Source organism: Orussus abietinus, unplaced genomic scaffold (assembly GCF_000612105.2).
Source record: "Orussus abietinus isolate OABI.00-Male unplaced genomic scaffold, Oabi_2.0 scaffold234, whole genome shotgun sequence".
NCBI classification, from domain to species: Eukaryota; Metazoa; Arthropoda; class Insecta; order Hymenoptera; family Orussidae; genus Orussus; species Orussus abietinus.
Genome location: NW_019395043.1, coordinates 79846 through 107452, shown reverse-complemented (window position 1 = coordinate 107452; position 27607 = coordinate 79846). Strand labels below are relative to the sequence as shown.

The 27607-nt window shown below is 43.2% G+C and overlaps 1 protein-coding gene across 6 annotated transcripts in view; it reads right to left on the bottom strand.

Moving 5' to 3' along the window:
• Nucleotides 1-5743: 5743 nt before the first annotated feature.
• Nucleotides 5744-27607, bottom strand: part of LOC105698629 (bromodomain-containing protein 4) — a 31860-nt gene continuing 9996 nt past the window's right edge. For 4 of the 6 annotated variants that reach the window (XM_012423078.1, XM_012423491.1, XM_012423412.1 and 1 more), the window contains 11 exons: nucleotides 27212-27382; nucleotides 26178-26297; nucleotides 25925-26074; nucleotides 13599-13684; nucleotides 13375-13504; nucleotides 12081-12593; nucleotides 11362-11934; nucleotides 9765-9910; nucleotides 8803-8952; nucleotides 7862-8167; nucleotides 5744-7115 (listed from right to left, as the gene is read on the bottom strand). In XM_012423078.1, coding sequence (XP_012278501.1) covers nucleotides 7050-7115; nucleotides 7862-8167; nucleotides 8803-8952; nucleotides 9765-9910; nucleotides 11362-11934; nucleotides 12081-12593; nucleotides 13375-13504; nucleotides 13599-13684; nucleotides 25925-26074; nucleotides 26178-26297; nucleotides 27212-27382 — 2411 coding nt within the window. In that variant the 3' untranslated portion in view covers nucleotides 5744-7049. The remainder of the gene's footprint in view (nucleotides 7116-7861; nucleotides 8168-8802; nucleotides 8953-9764; nucleotides 9911-11361; nucleotides 11935-12080; nucleotides 12594-13374; nucleotides 13505-13598; nucleotides 13685-25924; nucleotides 26075-26177; nucleotides 26298-27211; nucleotides 27383-27607) is intronic. The other 2 variants (XM_012423325.1, XM_012423240.1) reach the window with 2 other exon arrangements.

Genomic DNA, 27607 nt, shown 5'->3' with positions numbered 1-27607 from the left:
CTCAAAAAAAAGTGGTTCGTTCGTTTTCATACGTAGATGATTCTTCGATTCTTCGCCCTCTACATAGCCATACATATGTACGTAACATGCAAAATTGCAAACGGGAGAAGATAATTTTTTTTTTTTTGATAGTCACAAGAAATTCACGATAACTCCATATTCACCCTCGATTCTTTTCTTCTCCCACCTGGTTAATGAACGATACATCATCAACACTTTTTTTTTAATTAATAATGTTAATGATAGTTTCGACAACGTACTACTGATCGAAGTTGTTAAGTAAAAGGGAACGAGTTTATTTATTTTCTCACAGGCGAGTAGCAAACCGGTGAACGATGGAAATAAATATTTCCTGAGAACTGAACGTAAAAGAATTTGTGGATGGAATTTTTTTACATCCATGGGACCAGTGCGAATATAATGAAAAATATGTCACACCGTTTATTTACCGGTAAATCGATTAAATGAAAATTCTTTGCCATTTAATTTCGTATAATTGGATAACACCTTATCGATGATGACTGAATAACTAAGACGACATAATTACGGTCATTTGTTAAGTGTGACTATTGTCAACTTCAAATAAATTCCTTAAATCAGGTATAAATAATTGGAGTAATTTCCATTGTTGCAAAGGTGTTAAGCTAATCGATATAAAATAGAATACATTGCGAAATTTGTCAACCACGTGAAATAAAAAACCATAATCGGGAATTTAGGGCGACAAAGGTACGATTTAAAGGAAACACGGTGTTATTATAGGTATTAATTTATCATGTACAAATTTGAATTATTACAGGGACCGAAAGGTGAAGAAAAAGTGTTTAGAAACTATAAGAATGTCAAAATCGAGTCACCGGTAAATCCAAAGAACGAAGGGGAAACGCATCACATCCAGTAAAGAGTCCTCCTCTTACTTAACAACCTCAAGCATCATTTTATTTTAGCCATTTATTATTTTTCGTTATTATTTATGTACAACCAGTTTTAATCGGCTATAGTTAGTAAATCTGCTAACATTCGTGTGCCATTGGAGATGATGTGCGCCCGTGGGAACTTATATAAAAATTACTTTTGATACAGCGGAGTGATTTTGGTGTTACTTAACGAGTTAAGGTAATTACTCTAAACTTAGGTTGAGATCTAGTAGGTTACATAATCTGTCTATTGGCCTCCTTAATTATTACAAACCTTATCACATAGAGGTGTGTCGTTAATCATACTTTTATACATAGATATTCTTGAATCTGCATCTCTCAATTGCTGCCAATGATTCCCTCCTCGACTATGTACAATTATCGACTACATATTATACAGTCATAATACCTATTACTCCCCCTCGCACTCTCGCAACATTTTCCTCTCCCTTCCGCCATCTTTGACCAAGCACACTCGTTCTCACTAGACCACATTCACGCATTTTTACGTTCTTACAGGATCTCTAATTTAGCGATACGATTTCACGAGTCCACGAAAAACAAAACTCAAGTCGATCGCTCACAACACGGGCTTTGAATTCTGAAAACATCGTGACAAATGTACTTTTTCTCCTGTCTTAAGAATTCATGAACGCCGCCATTTTGAAACCGATCGGTTCTTTGCAATTTAACTGTCTCTGTTCCTGCAGAAACGAAACAAAATGGCGATTTTTTAGGTCGTAAAGCACCAGAGAATCCATTCAAGGTTCGAAATTATACATCGAGATCACAGGTGTACGGAGGTGACAGGTGATATTACACGTTAAAGGAAAGAAAAAAGTGCAACGTTAGCGATTACTGGAAGCCAATATTTCGGAATAGCAATGGAAGAGAAGTACGGAGAGATAAATCTTTTTCCAATTTTCCGTCATCCTCGAATCGATCCTCCGTAATCATCCTTAATTTCGTTTAGAAATAAATTAAACACATTCGCATTTAACATTGAAATCCGGAGCTCCTCCACTTAACAATAATTTACAATTTTTCCCGCCTCTACAACAATACCTAATTGAAACGTTTCAATGAAAAAGCACCGTCGGATTTTTCTACGCAATAAAAAATAAAATTAATCCGAGTTATTGCATGTCCAATGTGAGGATGCGTAGATTAATAACCACCCTCGGAATGTATTTAATTTATTTCGAGACACGTCTAAATGCAAAGAGACCGTCGTTCGCGACGAAGCTTCAAATGACGTTTCATTTCCTAGAATACACGACAGCCTTAAGGAAATCTATGATATCCGGCATGACAGATCGAACGGGAAGCAATTTTGCGATATCCCTGCAACGTCCTCGAGGACATCCCCGGATATTCCAGGATGTCAGTATGCCGCAAACCGAAAAAAGAAAATGGCCGACCCAGGAAGACGATGTCGCTTTGGAACCTTCCTACTTCAGCGCGCCCTTAAGACGCTAAATCCTATGATAACTTACAGAATATAAACTCGACTACACCCGGGAAAATTTGCACGATGTAAACCCTCACACAACGCACACCTTGAATATTTTTTATTTCCGAGCAAAGATACCGAAGAGCGTCACGAACGCGCAACGAACACAAGCGTTGGCAACGGCCATTGCATACACAGTACACGCGTACGAATAAACTGGAACATTTCGACGTTTTTTTTTTTTTTTTTAATTGAAACATCCAGGAAATATCGACAATAAACGCCTGTCCGAATGCCCTGAAAGTTCCGTGGAAACGAATCAACAAAAGCGACCACGTGGGCGTTACCAGCTCGACGATCCAGGAACGTCTTTATACATGGACGTCGCGGATGTTAGCGAAAATGCAAGGGACGAGCAACATTTCCGGAACGTGTCTACTCGAGAAGTGATTTTACAACCGATTTAACGAATATCGCCGCAAATAATCAGATTCTCATATGGCGCGAGTATTACACCAAGTACCTCTTCGAGCTCCTCGGTTAATTAGATCCCCGTCGTTCTCGCTAGTTAACGTTTTAATCGGTCTTTCAAGACTCGAAACCGCGCCTCTTAAAACGAGGATCGAACGACGGAAGGTGCGAGAACGCATGTACAAAATGATTGATCGCTAATCTCGTCGATAGTCCGACAAGAGATAGAAACGTGTCTTAGTTTAAGTTAATCTTAGATTAGAGGGCGAACGATTTCGCGTTTTCGGGTACAATGTACGCTTCGCATGTACTTCCTGCTCGATGAGTCGTTCTATATATACACAGACACACGTCAATATATACACAATATGTAATCCTCCAAATCTGATAGCTTACATATCTATAGACCCATACACACGCGCGCATACGATATTAACCCTAACTTGCGAGGCGTACCCCTAATCCTCCCGGTACGCCCAAGTAATTATCATTTAATTATTTCTGGTACTCGGTAGAATCGATCGAACGCGGCAAAAGCGACGCGACAAACGTTAACGTTTAACTGGAAGGATAACGCGACAAATCGGGTTAGGATTTAGGCGAATTATAACTCATTAAGAGCTCTCGTCGATGCTGATAAAACTAGCACTGATAAAAATGCCCATATAAATTTACACCCTCGATTTATTAATATCTCGCCACGGTAAATTGCAGGGAAATTACATTGTCTCTGCAACATCTTGTTCAGCGTCTAAGTAAAAAAAAAATTGTAATGTAACATTACATTTAATTCAAGTAAAAACGCATTGCTACAATAAATATTCGTTACGTGTAATTATATACTTTTTAATTTGTAATTTTTACACTTTACTTTTCTAAGTGAAACCACACCGAGAAAAGTAAAAAGCATCGAACTGAAGAAATATTTCTTTGAATTCTGTTAAAGAAATATATTGATAATTCAAAGAATTTGACTGAATGAACACAAATTGTCTAGTTCGAAAGAAATGTTGCATCCAATTTGTTTAAGTTTGTTTAAGTCAAATTACTCTTTGAATTGACCGAATATTTCTTTGGAACTGTTCGAAGAAACATTTCTCTGGTCCGATGAAATTTCTGTGTGTAAAAATATATGTAAATTTCTATCGATTTTTATCAGTGCTCGTTTTTTGCGGAGAGGACCCTTTCCCAGTCCAAATCTCCTCGACCACGCAAAAGTCACCAAAGGCTGGCCACCAAAAAATTGGCAGAACCATTGCAAAATATTCGTTAAAACTTTAGACAACACTTCGAAATATACAGAAACAATCCGAAAGACGATGAAATCCGAAAGACACATTTCACTTTACAATTACGCATTTATTTGCTAGGTTTATCGAGTTTTCTAACGTTGATCGCAAATCATCCGACCATTTTCCAACGCCCAGCCCTGGTGAAATTTCCCTAGAGTATACTTTCTCCGTCCAAAGCCTGCGGTGGGTTTGACAATGTACAAAAAGCGTATTTCTCGAGTAACAACTACGCCGAATCATCTTTGGACATGACTACACTGCGCAAAACTTAATCTTCGTCATTACACTGAGAAAAACAAATGGTATACATTACCGGTAATTATAAATCAAGCGCGAGTTCCTAGATATGACATACAACCACAGAAAGAAAAGAACGGCTTAACAAATTGAATTCCTTCTTTCTACAGTTGTGTCCTCTCATTCTATATTTGTATACCATACAAAGAATCGACGTTTATTTCCCAAAGTTTTTTTCAGTGCAGGCAAAAAGACCGACCGACGCCTTACCTGCGCCGCAATCCGCGAAGAATTCGAGACCTACGCCTTCGCTTCAAAATTTCAAGATGGCCGCGCTAAGAATGAACAATCCTCCGAAAGCATTCCGCGAAATTTTCCACGGCCACAAAGGCCGCGCGATCCGCGGAGAGAGACCTAAAGGAAAGTTAGTGCTACCTCCGAAACCTGTTAATCCAACAATCCTGTGTTGTCTTTTATTTCTTTTATTCTTTTTTGTAACATATTAAAAACATCGATTCTCTATAACTAAATAGTTCCTTGTAACAATCTATGGACATCGTGTGTGTAGTATGCACTAGGTCTGCCCAGACGCGGGTAAAACGCGTCGTAATCGCCGCATAATCGCGCGGCGATCGTCTCGTGCTTTCGCAGTCCGCGGAAATTCCTCGTCGTAATTGTCGCGAGTCATGATCGTCGATTAAGCTCGATCGCTGAGAATATATATATATATATATACATACACATATGTAAATATATATATATATATATATTTATATACACCTCCCTACTCTCTTGGGAGACACGACGAAGCAAAGACGCGGCGGCTGTTCGACGAAGCTCTTAAAAAAATAAAATCGGATTCAATTAAATAATTTAATAATATACACTCCACGTAATAACCTCTCGCTTTATTCGGCACTGACCACGCGCGTAAGCTAGAGCGACCTCTTAGGAAATTTCGAAAATACTTGGTATTAAATTAATTCAATTAATTCAATTAATCCCGCCGGCAGTAGCTCGAGTCGCGCGAGCAGTACCTGACGAACCGAGTCGAAATGTCTCGTCTACCGCTATTACGATTTTTGTACTTATTTTTTTTTTTGCCAATTTCGCTTTTTCTCGCCAAGGCGTAACCTACTCGCGCCGAAACCGGACCGTCTTGTGATAATTCACGTCACTCATCCTTCCCGTTTTATCGTCCCGCTGTCGATCTGTCGAATCGAAGGATCGACGTCGATAAGGTCCTCCTGTCCAAGGAAGAAACGGGGCGCCTGATGTACAGTGGCGGACATGAATACCTCCCCTGCAGATACGGCATTGCCTGTGCAGGATGGGAGGGCATTGATGTCTCCCAGTGTACATTGTGGACATGAATGCCTGCCCTGCAGGTACGACATCGCCTGTGCAGGATGGGAGGGCATTGATGTCTCCCAGTGTACCGATTTGACATGCTATAACGCACCGCAACCTAAAACGCGCTCGCAATGTCTTCCACCTGACGCATCGTACCATGGTTTAGGTACTTCAATGAACGATAACGGTAGGACGAGAGATCGAGACTACTTGACACTATACCTTATCGTTATCCTTGTAATAATTGACGACTTTGTTCTAAGATGAACCGGCGAACGGATCGCGTCCCGTGGCCAAGTTCCGATTTAACTTCAACTTGTATACTCGCTTTTAGGTATATTCTTTGTCGTTTAAATGTTATTGACTTAACGCGTCTACCTATGTCTCGTTATTACACGTAGTTATATTAATAGTCGTAATTTACGAAAGAAATCTGTACTGAAATCATTAGTTTGAGAATAGAGCTAAGTGAATCGTAGGTATTATTGGCAGAACAATGTATCTACGTAATCCTACCAACGATTAATGACTGAATGTGGAAAAATATAAAACTTAACTAAATGTACACGACTCTTCTCAATCGACGCATGCACGCAGATTCTCTCTTTCTCTCACTCGTCCCCATTTTCTCGCGTCACTCTTTCATTCTCTCGTTCATGCGCGCGCACTCTTTCTTTCGCTCTCTAGCTGTCGGCGAGGTCTATCGCGCGGTCTCTCTCGCTCTCTTCCTCCATCTTGCGGCTCTATCCTCGTCCTTTCGTTGCATCTCTTCCCTGTCCTTGGCGACTCTCTCTCTCCGTAATGAACATTCGCTTCCCTATCTCACTTTTATCATTTGCGATATTTTTGTGTGTTTTCAAATTTACATAAAGTACAAACTTATGAAAACCGGAAAAAGTTGAACGCAACGTCCAGTAACTTTGTAGTAGTATTTCTCGTAAATATTTATCTAATTACATGGTCACACTCAGGTGTCCGTCCTTTACGATGTAACTTCGTAAATGAGTCTTTGCTGCCCGATTTCGACGGTCGAGCGATCTAGATCCCGTTTGTCTCTCTCTCTCTAATTTTATCTCAAATTCTTCACCCTCTGCCTCTTAGATCCGCCATTGATCGATTCCGTCGGAATGTCCCAACTGCACCGTTGTCTTTGCACCGATTGTACACGATAGAGGGTACGACTTTTTTTTACCTCTAGTTGTACGATTACCCTCGACGACATTGCGTACTATGTTACAACACGATTCTGCGGCATTGTCCAGCGCCATTATTCATCCAAGTCCCGCCCGGTTTCAGTGGGAATATAATGAGCAGCAAATAGTAACATTATAACGACTCCTCAAACGCAGCCATCAAATCGCTTTGCATGTTCATGTCAATCTGGTTAGCCAGCTGAAAATACAAAAACACAAAGCATGGGTCTTTCTGGGAGTCATCGCTCGACTTCCGCACCCGTTCTTTTCCCGCTTAAAAAAAAATCAACCTGTTTCTTAGTACCTTCAAGCTGCCATTTTAGCAACGGAGGCGTTTAAAGCTACTAAAATTGTATATTTTCCTGGATCATCTCCTGAAACCTGTCCGGGGATTTACAATGTTCGAGACTTAATCAAGAAACTCTGTACACTTTGTAATCCTTACATAGAAAAAATCTCTGATACAAAAAAAATTCACCTGCGATATCAAAAAGCGACTCGACGACGATAGAAGACCATGAATGAACGCGAGATTAAATCGAATATCGGATCTCCGTAAATCCCTCGGCAGATTTGATATTACCTTAAGGTGACACGAAAGTCGCGTGAGAACATCTTCGTGCCACTTGTAACACTTTTCTCAAAACTGACTACCCCAAATCGTTTAAAATTTCACCACGTGTATGTGGAGGCCCTGGAGTAGGTCCTGACACCCATGCAATTTCATTTTCCTTTAAACATGTTTATAAACATTTCATTTTGTATGAAAATGAGATTTAATGGGTATCGGGACTTTCCCTAGGGACTCCACTGCCATGTGGTAAATGTTCACACGATTCGGTACTTCCAGGTCGAAAAAAAGTGTTGCGAGGGTCGTTAAGTTTCCAGATGCCACTCTCATGTCGCCTTAACGAAGTCGATAGCGAAGCCGAAGTCGGCACTTACCGCTTCTCGACGACGACGCTCCTGTTCCCGTAGCCTCTGTCGCTCTCTCTCGGCGGCGGCCTTGTCCTGTCCCGAAGTCTGACTTGGACTTCCACTGTCCGTGTCCGGTGCTGGTTTGACCTCTTCAGCTCTGACCGGAGCGGACATTGTAGTTCCCTGCTGCTCGGCCACCGTTTTCCGCACCTTTTCCAGCGCGTCTTCCTCTTCTCTCTCCCTTCTTCTCTCCGTTTCCTGGCGCAACCTCTCTCGCTCTGCCTGCTCCTTCTGCTGCCTCCGCAGCTCCTGCTGTTCCAGCAACGCTCTTTGCTAAATTACAAACATTTTACAAGTTATTATTGATACTCGACAGCGCTCTTCGCTAAATTTCAAGCATTTTGCGAGTTATTAATGATACTTGACAATGCTCTTTGATAAATTCTAAACGTTTTACAACCTATTAACGCATTCGCGACCGGCAAATTTTTTCCATTTCAAATACTGAGTATTGGCGAAAACAATGAAATTTTGAAACTGGTTGCCATAAACTTGTATCGTGTATCGTTATGGACGTGATTCACGTCAGTGGTAATTAGGAATAGAATTTAAAATTACGAGAATTCACGTCAGCGGTCGCGAATGTGTTAATGATACAGTAAATCCGAATTATAAGCTTAGTTTACACTTGATACGCGTACTAAAGGCGTAGTTTTATCAAACTGACAGTGTAAACAATGGTGTACTAAGACGGAACGATATGCACTTTTTGAGCGTACGTTCCGTCGTCGTATAAATAAGTTGTACGAGCGTATAAATCCACGCCTTTAGTACACGTATTTATTAATGCAATGGAGACATGCGATATATTGGGACAGGACTTAATAAATCCCGGAGTTAGGAGTACGATGGAGTTGTAGCCAACGTTGTGGCCGTTCAATATCGTTAAATTTCACATCCGAACTAACCCTGTCCTGCTTCTCTTTGGCCTGTTTCTTGAAGGCCTGGAACGAGTCTCGAGCCGCACTTTTCATACTGCTTCCTGCCGCAGATTGTGGACTCGAAGCTTGGGCCAGAGACGACCACGAAGAAGCGTTCTTCACGTTCTGTTCCACCGTCTACAAAGACACGTCAAGAATAAACGAGACGTCGCACTGACCGCGTTAGCGTTCCAACATTACATCTCAAGTTAAATAACGCTGAAGAGCATCGTTTCACTGACTGTTTTCAATAATTGCAGTTTTTTTTCATTGAATTCAATAATTGAACTGGGGCACCAAAAGTCTGCATGTCGTAATTTATGTGCCATATGACAATCAACAGCTAAAATACCGTTCGTTTTGGACATTCAACTCTCTTGCACACAAGCAACAAAATTTCTCCACCAAAAAGAAAAGCTGTGTACGAAAAATCAGCCGTGTAATGAGAACTGATGGTAGAGTTGGGTAGGTATAATACGTTATGTAATATACGCGATTTTCTACGCGTATATTATAACGTATAATACGTTCCTAATTGTCTACGCAAGCGCGAAGTATATTACACCTTTCTATTTCTAAATGAAAAATAATAATTCCAGTCAGAAATTTGATATTAAACCAGGTTAAATAGAAAGAATTGTAAAACACAAGCGCCAAGTTAATAATTCCTTAAAAATGTTTACGTGTTTACACGTACGCTAAAAAAACGTTTATAATTCGGCAGGTACACGTATGACGCATCTACGGCATCCGCCATATTGAAAACGTGATTTATGGATTCTCTATGATTCTCTACGATTTTCTATGGTAAACTACTTTAATATAATATACGTGAAAAACCTCGAAAAACGTGAAATTACCGAACCCTGAGTGATGGGAGGGCACTTATTAATTAAACGAGTTTCACTACTTTTGTCTGCGATCACAGCGAGTTTGGGACCACTGCGTACCTTGTTCTTAAAGGCCGAGGCGAAATTAGCTGCAGGGTTCTTGGAATCAGGAGGCGTCATCTTCTTCTCAACCATAAGCTGGGTCCCGGAGTGGTTGCTCATCTGAGGCATCCCTAGTGCACTCATTTCTGCAAAAAGAGCTCCCGCTAGAGCACCGAAATCGCAGGATCGATTAGTAAGCAGGTTAGTGCGGCGTGAACACGGATTACAATATTCAAAGATAGAGTACCCTGACATTAAACAATCCCCTGATGTCAAGCTATTTGACCACAATACCCGTTACACCAAAACATTGACTATGAGCAGCATTCATTTTGTTATAGAAATATGGAGGTATATCAAGCAACGGTAGGGGATTGAAAAGACGAGAAAGCAAAGCGAAATCGTGAAGTCCAATATCTTTTAAGGTGAAGTGAAACCTCTCTCAAATCAGTCGATTCGAATACAACACGTGTTTTAAAGGATATTGCATAGAACTGTCCGAAACTTTGACACATGACCCGTGAGCACCTAGGAATTATCCTGACACTTTCAAAATTTGGATTTTTTAAAAAATTGTTCAACTTCGCCCAGACCAGAACCAAAATGGCGTCGAGCTCTCATATTTCGATTGATATCCAGTTATTGAAGGCTCTAATATGAGAAACGAAAGTCGGGATAATTGTACGACAATTTAGAATGGTAATCGAGAAACTCGTATTTCGTAACTGGTAATCGAGAAACTCGTATTTCGTAACTGGTAATTAAGAAACTCGCATTTAAACGGGCTAAAAGCAGAAAAAGTGTCTTATGCGCTTCTATGCTAAAACAACGGTAATACGAGATCTCGGAGAAAAAAATTTAGGTGACGCGGAAATCACAGATGGCGCAGGGGGTCCCTCTGCAGTCAATTTGGGCCTCAGAAACCATAAATCCAGTGGATTTATGGAATTTTACTTCGATTTCTTTATAATTATTGCACGAAAACGACAGATGGAGTAGGTCGTTTAGTACAATACTCAACATAATTCGACACGGCTGTCAATATAAAAACGAACGTCGGCAACGGAGGTATTTTGAAAAACCAGTTTTACCGACGTCGATCAAGTTCCTCGACGTGTTTCACTTCACCTTAAGGGGATGTGAAAGTGGCATCTTAGGAGTCAATCCTTCATGAAACTTTCTCCGAATTGAGTGTACCGAATCGTTTTAAACTTTACACCGTGAATATGAAGGTTGTAAGGAAGGTTCTAACACCCATGAAATGTCAATTTTTTAAAAAATTGTTTATGATACCCATTTTTATTTATTTTTTTTAAATAAAAATGAAATTTTATTTTATCTTAAAGCCTCCATATTCACGTTGTAAAGTTTGGACTGATTTTTTACATTCAGTTCGGAGACAAGTCTCATAAATGAGATCTCCGATGCCACTTTCGCATCGCCTTAAAGTACCAAGGAAGTTTAGATATCCCTATGGCAGTCATCAGTATGGAATCAGGTGAACATTTTCTAGATACCGGTGGTAAGTAGCATTTAATACCGTTTGATTTCTAAAGCAACGAGAAAGCGTAAAAGCTTTAAGGCGATAACATGCATGCTGAAGGCCTTAGCGTACCATCGAGGGTCTTCTGGGGCATCTGAGCTTGCGCCATCACCATGGGTTTCTCCTCCTTCTTAAGAGGCAACTGCGGGATCTGCATGGGCATGGAGACCATGGGCAGAGGATCGAAGATGGAGCCCATCCCCATCCCGCTCATGTTCATGCCCATGTTGAGGGCAGGCACTCCGTTGTTGTTGAGCATGTTCGTGGGCGAGTTTTCTCTCTTGATGGCGGTGAACCCGTTCGAGTGCTGCTGAGACATAGTGACGTTATGGGTGTTTTGAATGTTAGACAACGGCGACGTGGTGCTGATCATGTTCTCCAGGGGGTTGTGCATGGCGGTGTGAATATGTTGGGCGAGGCCCTGCTGAAGGTTCATGTTAATGTTCGCCATGTTCAAGTTGCTTAGGTTGAGGTTCGACGGCATGCCAGCGGCCATCATGTTGACGGGGTTCTTCAACTCCGACAGCAGATTCAGGTTCGAGTTGTTCGCCGTCCCGTGGGCTGTCTGTATCATGGGTATGTGTGGCTCCTTCTTCAGATTCGACAAAGTCTGCTCCAGAACCGTCTGGGTTGTCGGCACGGTTGCTAAACCGAATGAAAAAATCAATTACAAATTCATCCCACTGATCAAACTTAGCATCCCATCCCGTAACGCCTTACTTCATCTATGGAACAGCTATATCACCTTCACAAGCTATATCAAGTTCGATGAAATTTTTGTCTCAATGTACCTAGAGTATTGTAGGGCTGCAGCAGCTCAGCCTGCTGATTCATGACCGTTCCGTCCGCTGGCCCCGAGGTAGGGTTTGCGTTCGGAAAGGATCCAACGGGGGTTGGTGGCTGAGAGGCTTGAGGTACGACGGGCGAGGAGACCATGGAGCTGGTGTTGGTGGGAGTGACGCTAGGGGGTGGCGTCGGTACCGAGACGGAGGGCGTCGGCGGATTCGAGGTCGCCGTCTGCACCGTTGGTACAGCCGTCACCGTCGCGGTTGACACTTGCACCGGTGTCGTTGTTGCCGCTGCCGCCGAGGGCGCCACCGTCCCTACCCCCGCGCTCTGCACTGATGGGGGTTGCGATTGCGGCGGTGGCGGCGGTGGCGTCGGCTTTTTCGGCGGCGCGGCCGTCGCCATGGCGCTGGGCCTCGACGGCTGCGCCGGCATCGATGCGTGACTCGCGACTGGTACTCCTTGCTGGTTTCCCGTAACCGCTGCCACGGCGACCGCCTGCGGGTTGCCGTTTCCACCTGTCCATTCAGAAAACGCCACTTAGTTAGTAATCCAAGCTAACGATCCTCCTTGACTCCCGGTGTGTCTGAACGCGTCGCGAATTAAGGCGGTTAGAAAGTGCCAGTTGAGAACGCAATCGTACACGACAGCATATGAGTTTTCTCAGAATTGGGTGCATGGAATCGTTTGAATTTTTACAACGTGAATGTGGAAGCTCTAGGGAAGGTCCCGACACCCAGGAAACATCATTTATACCCATATTTGTTTATAGCCATTTTTCAAATTCCTTAACAAAATTTAAATAGCGTGGGTGTCAGTACCTCAGTGCCTCCGCATTCACCAGGTAAAATTTATTTGAGCTTGAGTCCGAGGGGCTGTTCACTCTAAAATCAGTGAAAACGATTTCTTTGGTTGAGAATCGATTGCCTTTAATTTCATGTGACAAACAACAGTGGGCTTCGGTAACAAGTGACAGTCGGCCTTAAAATTGTGGCATTGTTTATTTTATTATCTCTGTTTGCGATTTATAGTCGATTTCCCCGTGATTTCGAGCACTAAAATCCATGATTTAATAAGTGAATACCCCCTCGTTTGGGTGAAATAATTATTCTTTAATTAACAAAATATTTCTTTGGTACTATTCAAAGAAATATTTTATAGGTTCGACATTTTTTTTTCCCGATGTACAATGGCGGACATGAATGCCTCCCCTGCAGATACGGCATCGCCTGTGCAAGATTGGATGACATTGATGTCTCCCAGTGTACATATCGGATAAGTACTTGAGGGTCGTCTTACCTGGATCGGTTGGTCCGTTCCCAGGTTGAGCAGTGGTAGCTGATTTGACCGCAGCCGCAGGATTTGCCGGATTTGGCTGACCGTTTGCGAGCAGTCCTCCTCCGGAGGCATGGTTAAGCGCGGGAGCGGCCTAAGGTTTCAGACAATGGTTTATAGCGTGCAAGCCGCGGCGACTCCGCGCGTTGGAGTCCCCTGGGGGATGTCGTAACCCGGATCGTTCTTACCGGAGTGACGGAGTTGGTCGCACCGGCGGCGGCACCAGGGGCCGTCTTCTTGGTTTTCTTTCTAGGAGGCCGATTGGTCGTATTTCCTGTAAATTCAAGGGTGAAGTGGGTCCATCGCGACGGGCATTTCGCGGAGGCGAGGGGCCTCCAGCGTGCGCGTAACATGGGGGAGCTAGTGGAGTGCAGGTGCAGACGAGGATATACCAGCCATGAGATAGAAACTCGCCCCTGGGTCCAGGGGAACAACACACGTACACAACCCAACCATCGGTGTATCTTTTCTAATAGATTTTATTCATATACTTATATTATAATTGTATCACTGTGTACAACAATGTTTTCATTTAAATATCTCAATCGTATGCTTCGATCGTTCCTCTGATTTATTTCTTTTATTTCCATATTTTGTTTTCTTTCTCTCTTCCGGACTTTCATGGTGGCAATTTTCCATTTATATTAAAAAAATCTTAATGCGTAGAACAATCTTTCTCCCCTCTCGCTCTCTCTCACTCACTCTTTCTCTATCTCTCTCTCCCTCTTTCTCATCGGCGAGTGCGTGCGCCTTTCTCTCTCTCTCCCTATCTACTCAAACGACTCGCAGAGACGTAGCGACGAGGCTAATCGCAATAATAAGGATAACGATAACGGTCATTGCCGAGGGTGTAATAATATGGGTCATAAGTCGCGATTTTGACCAGGGGTTTGGGGGTTGGGGTTTGGGTTGGGGTTGGGGTTGAGGGGGTAGTGGCGAGATAACGGCGACCGGAAGTCACGATTGTACAAAACGTCGACTACAAAGAACCATCAAACTGTGTAATATTCTCCTTCGTACAGCGCAATAATATATATAATGATATAGTATGATAATAGGATTAACTAAAGTAAAAGTAGAGGTCACATATATAAGTGGTACAATGCGGGTCCAACTTAAACCTGGGGAGGTGGATGTGCGCGCAGCCGCCCGCGAGCGAGCCTTTAAAGATCCGCGCACGCTCGGCACCCCGCGTATTCGCTCGCCGACCGCGGAGCGGTGCGCATCGGGCGTTCGCGCTCGCCGCCAGTACGTATTTTCCCCGACCATCACTTCCGGACGATCCCTACAGCCGGTCCGCGACCTTCGGAGGGCGTGGGGGAGAAAGAGAGAGAGAAAGAGCGAAATAGGTGGAGAGATGGAGACAGAGGGGGAGAGAGTTAGAAAGAGAGAGAGAGAGCAAAAACAACGAGGGTTCCAGCTTATTCTTAGCGTATATAATATAGTGAGCTGGACCACCAGGCGAGCCAACCCTAAAACGACGGTCCGGACCCGACGGCATGAGATGCGCGGAAACGAGTGCGCGGACGCGCTTACAAGTGCGCGAAAGAGCGTCAAAATCCCATGCGCATGTGCACGCGCGCCGTCCGCTTGAACACGCTTGGAAAAAGTCCCTCTCCCTCCTCCACGACGCTTCCTCTCCTCTCTTGCGAGAACTTAACGTTACTAATTTAATTAATTCATTCACGATATATTAGTATTTACTATGTACACATCGCGCGAGTGCTCTCCTGCCCTTCTCTTTCTCTCTCCTTGTCCCCTCCCCGTGACCGGCGATCTCTTTAGACGCGCCGAGAAATAGACGCGGAAGTCGGCGAAAGCTCGCGATCGGAGTAGAAATTGTAAATATATAGATTTATCCGTATGTGTAGATGTATTTATGTATATATATGTATATGCGCGCGTGTGTATAGTCGTGGATGTATATGTATATAAATATATACATATAAACATCCTTATATACACGCGCTTATATATATATAGGCGCGAGCGATACGAGAGCGAGCGCGGCAACCATGGCGAATGTGGCGGAGACTGGACCTATTCAGGTCGTTGAAAGGGTTTCGATTCGATTCGATATAAGGTTGATTCAGGCTGTCCGATTTATGGTGGTGCCAGTTGGATGAAACATTTTAACAATGGCCCCAAGTTCATACGTTCCGCTCGCACGCGAAATTGTCAGTTTCGTGTATGATTTTCGAACGTTGATTGACCAATGTGGCGCGACCTTGCAAGAATGCGAGATTTTTCATGTGAATTTATTCGTACGCGGAAAAATTTGTATGAACTCGAGAATAGGGTCCCCATTATTTTAGGCACGCGATTTTTCGAGTTCATACAATCGATTTTTGCATGCGAAATTGACAGTTTCGTACGCGACATTAGAATAGTGGCCAATGAAGCGAGTTCGCAACAATGCGAAATAAAATTTCGTGTAAGACTTTCAAATGTTGACTAAATGACGCGATTTATCAACAATTTGAAATTGATTGTTTCGTGGTACGACTTTTAAAACGTTGACTAATGACGCTAGTTCGCAACAATACGAAATTGAGTTTCATACACGATTTTCCAACGTTGATCAATTATGGGAGTTCGCAACAATGCGAAATTGAATTCTCATATACGACTTTTAAAGCGACGACTAATGACGCGAGTTCGCAACGATGCGAAATTGAGTTTCATACACGATTTTCTAACGTTGACCAATGACGCGATTTCTCAACAATGAGAGATTTTTCCTTTGAATCAATTCGCGTGCGAAGAAATTCGTATAAACCACAGAATAAGGGTTCCACACATTCCAGTATGCGTTTCAATGACTCCGTCCACCGCTGTTCGACCGGTATAAATTGTGAACAGAGTCATTGAAACGTGTATCCGAGGATGGATACGTGTATAATAACGGATCGGTGCCGGTACAATGGCGGACATGAATGCCTCCCCTGCAGATACGGCATCGCCTGTGCAGGATGGGAGGGCATTGATGTCTCCCAGTGTACATTGGCGGGCATGAATGCCTCCCCTGCAGATACGGCATCGCCTGTGCAGGATGGGAGGGCATTGATGTCTCCCAGTGTACGTGTCGTACGGGATGACTTCTACGCGGGCCGACGATCGCGGCGAGGAAGAAGAACGAATTCTCGCGGGGACCGCGATAACCCGAGAGCGATAAATGCCGGGAAAATTCTGGGAAGCATGGAGAGAAGTGGCTTGAAGAAGCTAGGCTAGAGCGAAATCGGAATTTCGAGGAAACGCGCATCTCTCCCGTTCGCGTTCCTCCGCAACTCTGCATTTCCGACATAGGTGACATCCTACTTGTATACGCACAGAGAAAAAAAGGTTAGTTGACTGAAACAAATATACATTGTTGACATGTATATAGTTCCCAGAATCATATACATATAATAGCAAAGAATGAATAATTCCTTTGAGATGAAATATTGATAATGTCGATTGAAACTAATTGTTGAATTGAAATAATTTTCTTCACTCAATGTGTCATTTCTTCGGACGTATTTAATCGCAGGATTTTGTTGCCGCAATGTATGTTTCTTCGAGTCAACTAACGCTTTTTTTTTATCAGTACGTGAGCTCGTTTTTTGCGGTCTATCGTTTTCTGCGCTTATCTCGCCTCAAAAGGCGAGCGGAAAGCATTTCCGTGACTGGCTGGAAGTCTCTCACTCTCTATCTCTCTCCCCCTCTTCTTCTCCACCGTAGAGACGTACGGATCTCTGTACAATGTTTCCTCCCCCGATATATTGGTCGTCACCGTTCCTTTGTAAGTACGTCGCTGAATGTACGTTTAACCATACGATTTAGTTGTACTCGAATGCAACTTGAGTCGACCCTAATCCGAGTTTCTCGCGAAAATGTGTAGGTATATCGCATCCAGATTGTAAAATCCGGCGTGTAGTAAAAACTCTAATCACTGAATAAAACTTAATCAGGCGGTCAAATCTTCGTTCACCTCTTTTAGTTTTACAATCCAGTTAGTCATCTTACAAAACAACCAAGCGTTTTATAAAACAACTAAAGACACCAGCGCATTGTTATCAAATTCATTAAATCGCCGCCTGTTTCACATTCCGGTTAAAGCATTTCAGTAATTTTATAAATAACGCTTTAATCTTTTAAATGTTAATAAAAACGATAAAGTCGTTAGAACACCGTTTTTATTTTATTCGCGGAATCTACGGAACATACGTAGTAAAAATAAATACGTAGATAAAAATATTATTCCATGTGGGTTAGGTTAGGTTAGGTTACGGAAAAAGACGCTTTTTCTGGAACGAGTGAAATGATTTAGCCGAAACGTAAAACAGGCGTTAACTTAAGGAGTTTCTCTACACGACGGTGTTTTCTTGGTCTTTTTATAAGACCCCTAGTGGTTTCATAAAATGTCTAGCCGGATTGCAAAAAAATAAAAGTCAAGCGAACAAGAATTTGACCATCTGGCCGCGTTCTGTAAAACGACTAGAGGTTTTATAAAACGTTGGATTTTACAATCTGGCTACATCATGTATATACGATGTACGNATATATAATATATATACCTCCTTGTATGTATATATGTATAAGAACTAAATTTACATGATATCTCAACAAAAGACTACCATGGAGCAGACATTTACACATGGGAGTATAAAAAGAAAAGTGTGGCTCCTCTAAAATTAAACGTTCCCGTAGACGTTATACACCTCGAGGCGGATCGTACAAAAGGTCTCTAAATGTGATTCGACGTACAGGACGGGTTAAAAGTAAGACTGCTTGCGGTTGGACGATCCGTCCTTCTGTCCGTCTATCGGCGCTACGTCGTGAGGGAGGATCGAGAATGATCGAGGATGATCGAGGATGATCGAAAGCACGGGTATACGAAGAGATGGAGCAGAAAGTAAAAATTCAGACGAGGAAACTGAAACTCGAAACGTAAAAGGGGAGGGACTACGGCGGCCATCTTGGCAGGTTACACTGAGAAAAAAAAGAAAAAAAAAATTGAACCAAAGAGATATCTTGTTAATTCAAAGAATAATAATTTGACTCAAATAAATTTGAATATATCGGATGCAACGTTTCTTCGGAATTATGACAATTTATTTGCGTCAAATAATTATGCTTTGAATTGACATAATAATTCTTCGGTACAATTCAAAGAAATATATTTAGTTTTTTTTCTTGGTTAGAGTGAAATTTGATTTTAAGGGTACGCACGCACACGTCCTGCATTCGTGAACTGTCTTTTAGAAGTATGATAAAAGAGTGCGCGGAGAGGTATGAAGATCGTGAAATTGCGCCGTGTATAGTTTTTAAGGGAATTGCAAGTAACCACGCATACTTCGCATTACGGTACAAATGAGAATAACATAAAAAATTGTTAGACTCTAGAAAATGAAATATGGCGGCCTACGTAGTCAATTTGATTGACTGATTTTTGTGTCCACCGTTACGCGCCTGTTTACGCGAGGTATGTATGACGGGCCTAAGGTGATAAAAAAGCGGCGTCTGCGGGATCGGCTCACGAAACTGTGCCGAACTCGGTACACCGAATCGTTTGAAATTCGACCACTCGAATATAGAGGCCTTAAGGAAGGTCCCGACACTCGTGAAATTTCACTTTTTCCTTATATTTACCAACAAGCATCCATTAATTTTTTTTTTCCCGAAAAGAAAAAGAAAAAGAAAAATGAAATTTTTCGAGTGTCAGAACTTTTTCTTGGGCCTCTACACGTACGTGTTCAAATTTCAAAGAATTCGGTGTATAACCAATTCAAAAAATGATTTACAAACAAACGATCCGGAGATGCCACTTTAGTGTCACCTTAAGGTGATATATATCATACGTCAAAATATTTATAAAATATTTCTCCAAACAGGGTGCACCGAGTATTCTAAAACTTTAACACGTAATTACGGAGGTTCTAACAAAGGTCTTGAAACTCGAGAAATTTCACGTTTCGAAAAAAGATGTCTCGTTTCGGATTTTGTCCACGATCAATATGACTTTTTTTTTCCCCCCGAAAAAGGAAATCTCGCGAGTTTCAAGACCCCCTTTAGGAGCACCATAATCACGCGTTAAAATTTCAAATTATTCGGAGCACCCAGTTTGGAAATATATTTAATATAGTACTTTCACATTTTGATACATACTCGTCCCTTCATATCACCTTAAGAGTCCTAAAATAGCAAATGACAGGAACGGTTACGTTGTATGAAATTCTTTTTCTCTCCTTTAAAGACCACAATCCGGGCAAGATGGCCGCCACCCTTCCTCCCCGTTACACCATCCTTCATAGATCCATGACGACCAGGTCAGCGTTTCGTGCCTATTACATGTACTTGGCGCGAAACTCTACCGTGTTCCTTAATATCGAGGGCGATCGAAGGGGCGACGCGCGCGGCTACAGCGATATGGAGAATGCTCGACGACTTTTCTCGATTTCCGCTTCGCGTTCGGCGCTTTTCGTGATTATCACCGGCGAAGAGCTATTAGTGGCAGATAGTTATTAATGAGACGACGGACAGCCGGACGGCAGAAGAAGCTTAGCGGAGTGCAAACAATGTGTTTGGAGGCCAGCGCGCCTTTCCTCTACGTCCGAGACAACAACCCTTTCTCACTCCTTGACTCTCCTTCTCGTGTCTTCTCCCTCGAACCCTCTCTTTCGCTCTCTCTCTTTCTCTCTCTCTCGGTCTCTCTCCCATTCGATCGCGCGGCCCCGATTCATCCTCTCGTACTTTCTCTTTCGCTCGCTCTTTCTTTCCCTCTCTCGCATACCGGTGCTCTGGCTCTTCTCTATCTTCCTCTATCTTTCTCTCTCTTTCAAACTCATCGTCGTCGTCGTCATTCGAGCGCAAATCTCTCTGAAGGCTGCAAAGGAGACCGTCGATCTTCGCGACTCGTCATTTTTATCGACTACTCTTCTCGACGGCATTGTTAATTCTGTTTCATGCACAGTACTTCCTTGTAATCGTTCCGTACAAGGGTATGTACTTTTAAAATTGAGTACCTATGTATCAAGAGGTTGGAAATTAAACGGACGGTGCTGCGCGTTAAGGTGATGTGAAAGTGGCGTCGAAGAGGCTTTGTTTATAAAACTTTTCTCCCAGCGCGGTTTACCGAATAGTTTGAAACTTTATAACGTGAATAGAAAGACTATAAGGAAGGTCCCGAAACTCATGAAATTTCCATCCTTTTCAAATTTGTTTATAGGTATTTTAAAAATAGTTGATAAAAAAACGAAATTTAACGAGTTTCAGGACCTACCTTAGGGTCTCCATATTCACATTTTAAAGTATGAAACGATTTCAGACACCCAGTTTGTTGAAAAGTTTTATGAACGATCGAGCTTTCGGACGCCACTTTCACATCCCAAAGAAACACTCGTTTATGAAACTTTCCTCCGAACTGGGTGCACCAAATCATTTGAAACTTCAAACGTGAATATGGAGGCTACAGGGAAGGTCCCGGTACCTATAATATTTATATTTTTTAAAAATTCGTTTATGGATATTTTCAGCATTTTTTTTTATTTTATAAAAAATGAAATCTCACGAGTGCCAGGACCTTTCTTGTAGCCTCTACTGTTCACGTTGCAAAGTTTGAAACTATTCGGCACACCCAGTTCGAAAAAAAGTTTCATGAACGGTTGACTTTTAGGGTGCCATTTTCACATCCCCTTAATACAGAGATTGCGAAATAGTTTACTCGTAACGTTTCGTACAGCCTTAAATTTTGTCAGTCGAACTATCGTTTAACGCCCACGTCACGTGACACGAGGCGGGAATTACGAATCTACTCCGTACACCGAAGGAATATAATTTATCCTTACGGGAAATAACGAGACAATACTTGATAGCAAGTAGCTTCGGTTTCGCGCACCTTACCGGAGAGCCGTTGAATGAGTAAGGGAGTTAAGGGAGTCTGCCATTATGTTTTTTCCATCATCAAAGGAGTGAGCAACTCTGACTGACTTACGGCGACATGAAATCGGGGTCGGTCATCGATAAAATATTGAAAGACTTCGGAAGATCGGTCGGTTTTCATGTAACTCTACTAGCCAACTGAGCGACTTTCAACGCTTAAGGCGATATACAAGTGGCGTCAAAGAGAATTCGTTTGCGAAACATTTCTCCGAACTGGGAGAACCGAATCGCTTCAAGTTTTACAACGTGAATATGGAGGCTATAAAGAAGCCGCCGACACCAATGAAATTCTATTTAAAAAAATGTTTGTTAATTTTTTTGAAAAAAAAAAAACCGGAAATTTCACGGGTGTCAGGACTTTCCTTATATCCTCCATATTCACGTTGTAAAATTTGAAACCATTCGGTGCACCAAGTACTTAAAAAAGTTTCATGAACAATTGCCCCCTTAGCCGGCACTTTCTCACGGCCTTAAACGTAAACTGAGCAATTTTAATCCGAAATCGTCATACCATAAATCTACCATTTGCATATCCAATCCAAAATGTCGCCATACTCTCCCGCAAGCAATTAAACAAGCGATGAATAGTGCACTTTTTACGTGAATTTATTCTTTTTTTTTTAAACAAAAAATTGTATACATATTTTATACGTTTATATGACGCTCCAAATCACTCAATTTTCGTTCAAGGGTTCTGTATTTCGTTTCCCTCGTTTCAGCTTCCAGTTTTTCTCCATGGTTCTCTTTTAATCAACGGTCACCTCGAGCAAAAGTGCGACTGACGTCAGGGTATTGTTTACATATTTATTCGAGGGGCTATTCTCTTGGAAATCAGTGAAAACGATTTCTTTCATTGAGAGTTGATTGCCTTCGATTTCATACGACAGACAACAATGCGATTCGATAACAAGTGACGTTTGGCCCTAAAATCGTGGCAATGTTATGGCGATTTTTAACGATTTCTAGCTGATCTCCAGCATTAAAATCCATGATTTCCTGAGTGAACACCCCCTCGCACTTTCTCTTTTTCGGGATTATTTAGAGATGATTTCCATTCGTGCCAAGATGTGCGAACGACAGGGACATCTCCATTACAGCCGACAGAGTCAACCTAAGAGACTCACAATGCGCTCGCTCGGAAAACCAGCCACCAATACACATTGTCTGCATTTATTTAGCGCAAGTTAGCGGCAACTCGTCTGACTGCCTGGTTCGTAATCCTCCGAGGTACCGAGGGTCGAGTTTCTCTAGGCTTTCCCCGATTTTGAGTACGCCGAACGACAATGCCCACGTACACCGGCACCTCCCTAAAGCCACGTGTAACTTTATCAGCGATCGATTATCAGGCGACCGGTTATCGAGAAGGTGGGCCATGGACACATCCACTTCCCCTGGATCGCAAAACTCCTATCAAGGACTCCGAAATCAACCCCCAGACTAGGCCTTTTGGATTCTAACGTGGCACGGCCTAGTCCCCTTAAGGCGATGTGAAAATGACGCCAAAGTACTCTCGTTTATGAAACTTTTCCCCGAACTGGGTGCTCCGAGACCTTTAAAACGTTGCAGCGTGAATGTCGAGGCTGTAAGGAAGGTCCAGACAACCATGAAATTTCAATTTAAACAAAATTTGTTTATAGACATTTTGAAAGTGTTGTATAAAAAATGAAATTTCATGAGTATCGGGAACTTCCATATAGCTTCCACGTTCACGTTGTAAAGTTTAAAACGATTCAGTACACCTAGTTTGTAGAAAAGTTTCATGAACGATTGACCTTTCGGGTGCCACTTTCACATCCCCTTAAGGCGATACGAAAGTGGCTTCTGAGGAGTTAACCTTTTGACAATTCTCTCCAAACCGACTCTCCCAAATCGTTTGAAATCTCACCACGTGAACAGGAAAGCGTTAAGGAAGGTCTCGACACTGATGAGACTAAACTTATTAAGATTTGTTTATAAACATTTTTTAAATTTCGTGTAAAAACGGGAAGTTTCACGAGTGCCGGGATCTTCCTTAGTGCCTCCCCTTTCAAAAGGGAAAGTTTCAAACGATTCTATCCACCCAGTTCGGAGATAAGTGTCATAAAGGAGACCCTTCTGCAACTGCCACGTCACCTTAAACCTCCATCGCGTCCCCCTGGAAGTCCACGTACGAGAAGAGTGCGTGGCGTGACGCGCTCGGAAAAAGGAAACGCCGATCCCCAAGAAGAAATGATACGAGATTCGAAAAATGAGCCGATGTCCAGGTGGTAGCCATGATCGGTATATGCCCCGCGACGAGGTGCGTCGACTAAGTGGCCGAAAACTCCGGCCCTTACGATAACGAGTTGTACACAGTGTAAATAATAATCGAGGTTAGCAGCAGGCATCTCCGCCCGCTGTTTGCTTGCGTATCACTCGACTGCGGGCGAAGCGGAGGTTGTATCGGGAGAGACTACACGAGCGGAGAAATATCTCACTTGGATGGGTGACAAAATGTCCCATCATCTCCTCAAACAACCGGCAGATGTCTCAGGCGAGCCTGCAGTCTCCCTCGAACAGGTCCGGCACATCCTCGCGGACTTTTCCTGCACGCCCGTCCCAATCGTCGGCGTGCAAGAGGCGCAAGGAAAAAAAAACGAAAAAGAAATAGAAAATAAAATAATAAAAAGCATCAACTCCTCCATATTTCTCGTCCACGCCGACAGGGGGCCACGTGAGAGAAAAGCTCGCTCGAACTCGCCTCGAATCGTGACCGATTGTTTCACAAATCACCGGCAGGCAATCTCGTCAAATATATGTATATATGTATATATAAGCTGGCATGGCATGTGGTATCCTCTAAACACAGTCTGCACTCCACTAGCTCACCTTGTTCTTACCCATTACACGCATCATTTTTAATAAATTAAACAAAAGGGTCCTCTTAAGCTACGAGCCGAGCCGCGAGCCGCAGCGTCGAGAGTCGTCGAGGGCGGTGTATCGGGGCTCCGATCCATGGGACCTCCAACCCAGAGTGGGAATATCCAGGAAGGATCCAGGTCGACGATCATCTTCTCTATGTACAAAAGTCTATCGAGCTAACCTCTAACGATAACCACCGAGCGCCCAATGTGACACCCTCGACGCGCCGCCCGCGGTCTCTGTCGACGTATGATCAACGCGGCGTCCTAGCCGCGACGACGACGCCCTCCTAATAAATAGAATAATTAGTAAGGAATATTCATCATCAGCAGCAGCTCAAGTATAGGATGTTTCTCGCCGATAATAGATTTGTGCAGCCCTCACGGGCGAGGACGAATCCGTCGATGGATTTTGGTATGTTTACAATTATTTAACCACTTCGGTACGACCGTCGACTATAGTCGACAGCCACAGATGAACGTACACAGCCGAGCGTCGACTTTAGTCGACGGCCGTGATATGAACCCGCCGGCCGGTGAGCGCCGTACCGAAGTGGTTAATTACGAGAAGAGGTTTCTTTTCCTTTTTTATACCCGGCAGTGCCACGGCGCCGCGCTGCCGCCAAGATGCCGGACGCGTCTCCCCGAATTTTTTTCTTTTAACCCGGTTATTATAAACGAGCCGCGGAATCAGTCGAGAGATACGGCGAACGAGGACGACAAGAACGAGTTGCGATCCCGTGCGTAGTTTAAACCGGATCGCGGAAACGCGCGTTGTCGAAGGAGGAGCCGTGTGTTCCCTTTACGCGATCGACCGACAGTTACAGAGAGATAAGATATCCCGATAAAGCAGGTTAACTCCAAATAATCAACGAGTGTTTGGTCGGCGAGGGTCGAGATTACTGGTTTACCTTCCCGAAAGTAGGTAGCTGTCCTTAGGTTCATCCTAAATACGATCGATCGGTCCCGTCCGGTGGGACACCGCGAGTTTACGTATCGAACTACGTACGATAAATGCCGAAGCGGTGCCACTGCGTGTCACCATACCGTGTATTGATCGCGTCTCCTTCAAGAAACGCGCCTGGCTTAGTACATTCACTTTCGATAATTTTCAATTTCAGTTAAAAGATGAAATCGCAGGTCTAAACGTGGCGACTCGCAGCGGCTCAGCGTGTTGCGGCGCCCGTTGCAGCGGCGAGGCCCTAGAGCCGCGTCGGCTCGCCCCCTGAGGGTAGCATACGAGTGCATCGAGGACGGACGAGACCTTACATATCCCACGGAAGGTGTTCAACTAGCTCCTCGGTTATCGGGAAACGGGACCTTCTTCGACTCGGTCGTCCGGGTTTCGCGGAAAGGGATGCGATTAGCCGTGTGTGCAAAATAACGCGTATTGTCGTCACCAAGAGTCCCGAGACCCGCGACACGCGGAACAGAGGTCCGTGCCCGTTCGACGTTATCGTGGAGGCGTAGAAAAAACGCGGATAAAAAAAAAAGAAGGAAGGAAACTCGAGAGAGAAGAACTTATGTTGCAAAAAACTTATGTATCCTGGCATTGGCCAGGTCTAACGCGCGACGACGGAGCGAAGATCGATCCCCGTGATTCTCGAATCTCGTCTCGTCTCTCGTCATTTAGCGAGCTACTCGTCGCAAGTAGCTTCTTGTTCCCAAGTGAAGGGTATGATACTGGCAACATTTACATGAGCTTCATATCTAACCTGCTTCACTGTCGCTCGAGTCGCTGGAGCTTGATGATAGTGAACTACTGCTGGAGTCGCTGTCGCTGCTACTACTGCTAGACGCCGACAACCTCGTCGGACCACTGGCTCCGCCGGTGCCGACCACGTCCACGGATTTACTACAATCCTCTGGAATTGCGAACGGGGAACGGGGATTCGATTAATGACTCCGTTGGACAGATATCGTTCGAAGTGACAAACTACAAAAAACGTCGCTTTTTGCGGTACAAACCTTTCTTTGCAGCCTTTTTGACATTGCCCAATTGCCCCGACACATCTTCCAACCTCTTCTCCAGCTCTTGTTTCCTTTCCGCGATCTGCTCGTCCTTGGATTTGCCGCTTACTTTTTTATCTACGGACAAGCATTTCATCGTGAATAAAACTGACCTCCCTTAATACCTTAATATACGACCAAGGGCAGATTTTTGCTCCCATTTTCATATTTATATTCGATCTAATTTGATCGTTCTTTTTTTTCATTCTAAGATGTGAAAGTCGTATCCAAAAGGTCAATCGTTCAGGAAACTTTTCTCCGAACAGGGTGCACCGAATCGTTTCAAATTTTTCGACGTGAATATGGAGGCTATAGGGAAAATCGTGACACCCGTGCAATTTCATTTTTTGTAGAAACAATTTTTTAAAAATTGGAATTTCAATTCTCACGAATAGACGTTCAATATCCTGCTTCAACACTTTAACCTGTAGGTCATTTTGTAATGATACGCGAGTTGCTCGACGTCGATTACAAATTGTCAAGTGTACATATTATTCAATGAATGATATCAGTATTGAGAAAACTGGTCATAGATAATGTTAATAGACATAACGGATTGCAATACGCTATTAAAAAAATAATAATAAAATAATAAAAAACGTGCGCACACGTCGCAGTGCTCTTCACCGTTAATACGATGTACCATAAATTGGTACGTTTAATGGCATGCTAAATTAACATAACGTGCAGAAATAACGTGCTTGCCAAATAAACTGTAAATGGTTACAAGTAGTTCCACTCGTGAACGTCAGCTCAGGACCGTCTGCTGCACACTGTACGACGATTAGTAAAGGAAATTAAAAGATACGTCACCGTTGGAACTTAGTTTCGGTATTTAATGACGAACTCGCAACTTAGCGGACCGAAGTACCAAATGGTCCGCTCGTCTTGTTAAAGTTAAGAGGAATATCCGTGCGAAATGCGCAGTGTGCGGCAGGTGAGAAACAGGTGAGAGATGCTGGGTCCTTGCGCGACGCTGGAACGGAACTTACAATAGAGCTTACGTGGTTTTTTTCTGAGGCAGGAAGCGACGTAGCTTTCCAGCTCCCTCAGGGTGGATGGCTTCAACGTTTCAAAATCAATTTCGATCTCATCCGGATTCGAATCCCTCAACGAGGGCTCACGAGACTGAATTATGTGCACGACCCGTCCCAATTTATCTCCTGCAAATCACCAAGAATAATTATTTAACCGGACAATCAGAATATACGTAATTTAAGGTGTTATGGAAGTGTCATATATGTGTATCAAATCGTCAAATTATTTATAAAACTTTTCTTCAAACTGGGTGCACCGAATAATTTGAAACATTAACATGTAAAAGGCCTCGAAACTCGTGAAATTTAATTTTTGAAAAAAAAAAAATGTATTTATCTGGGATAAGAACC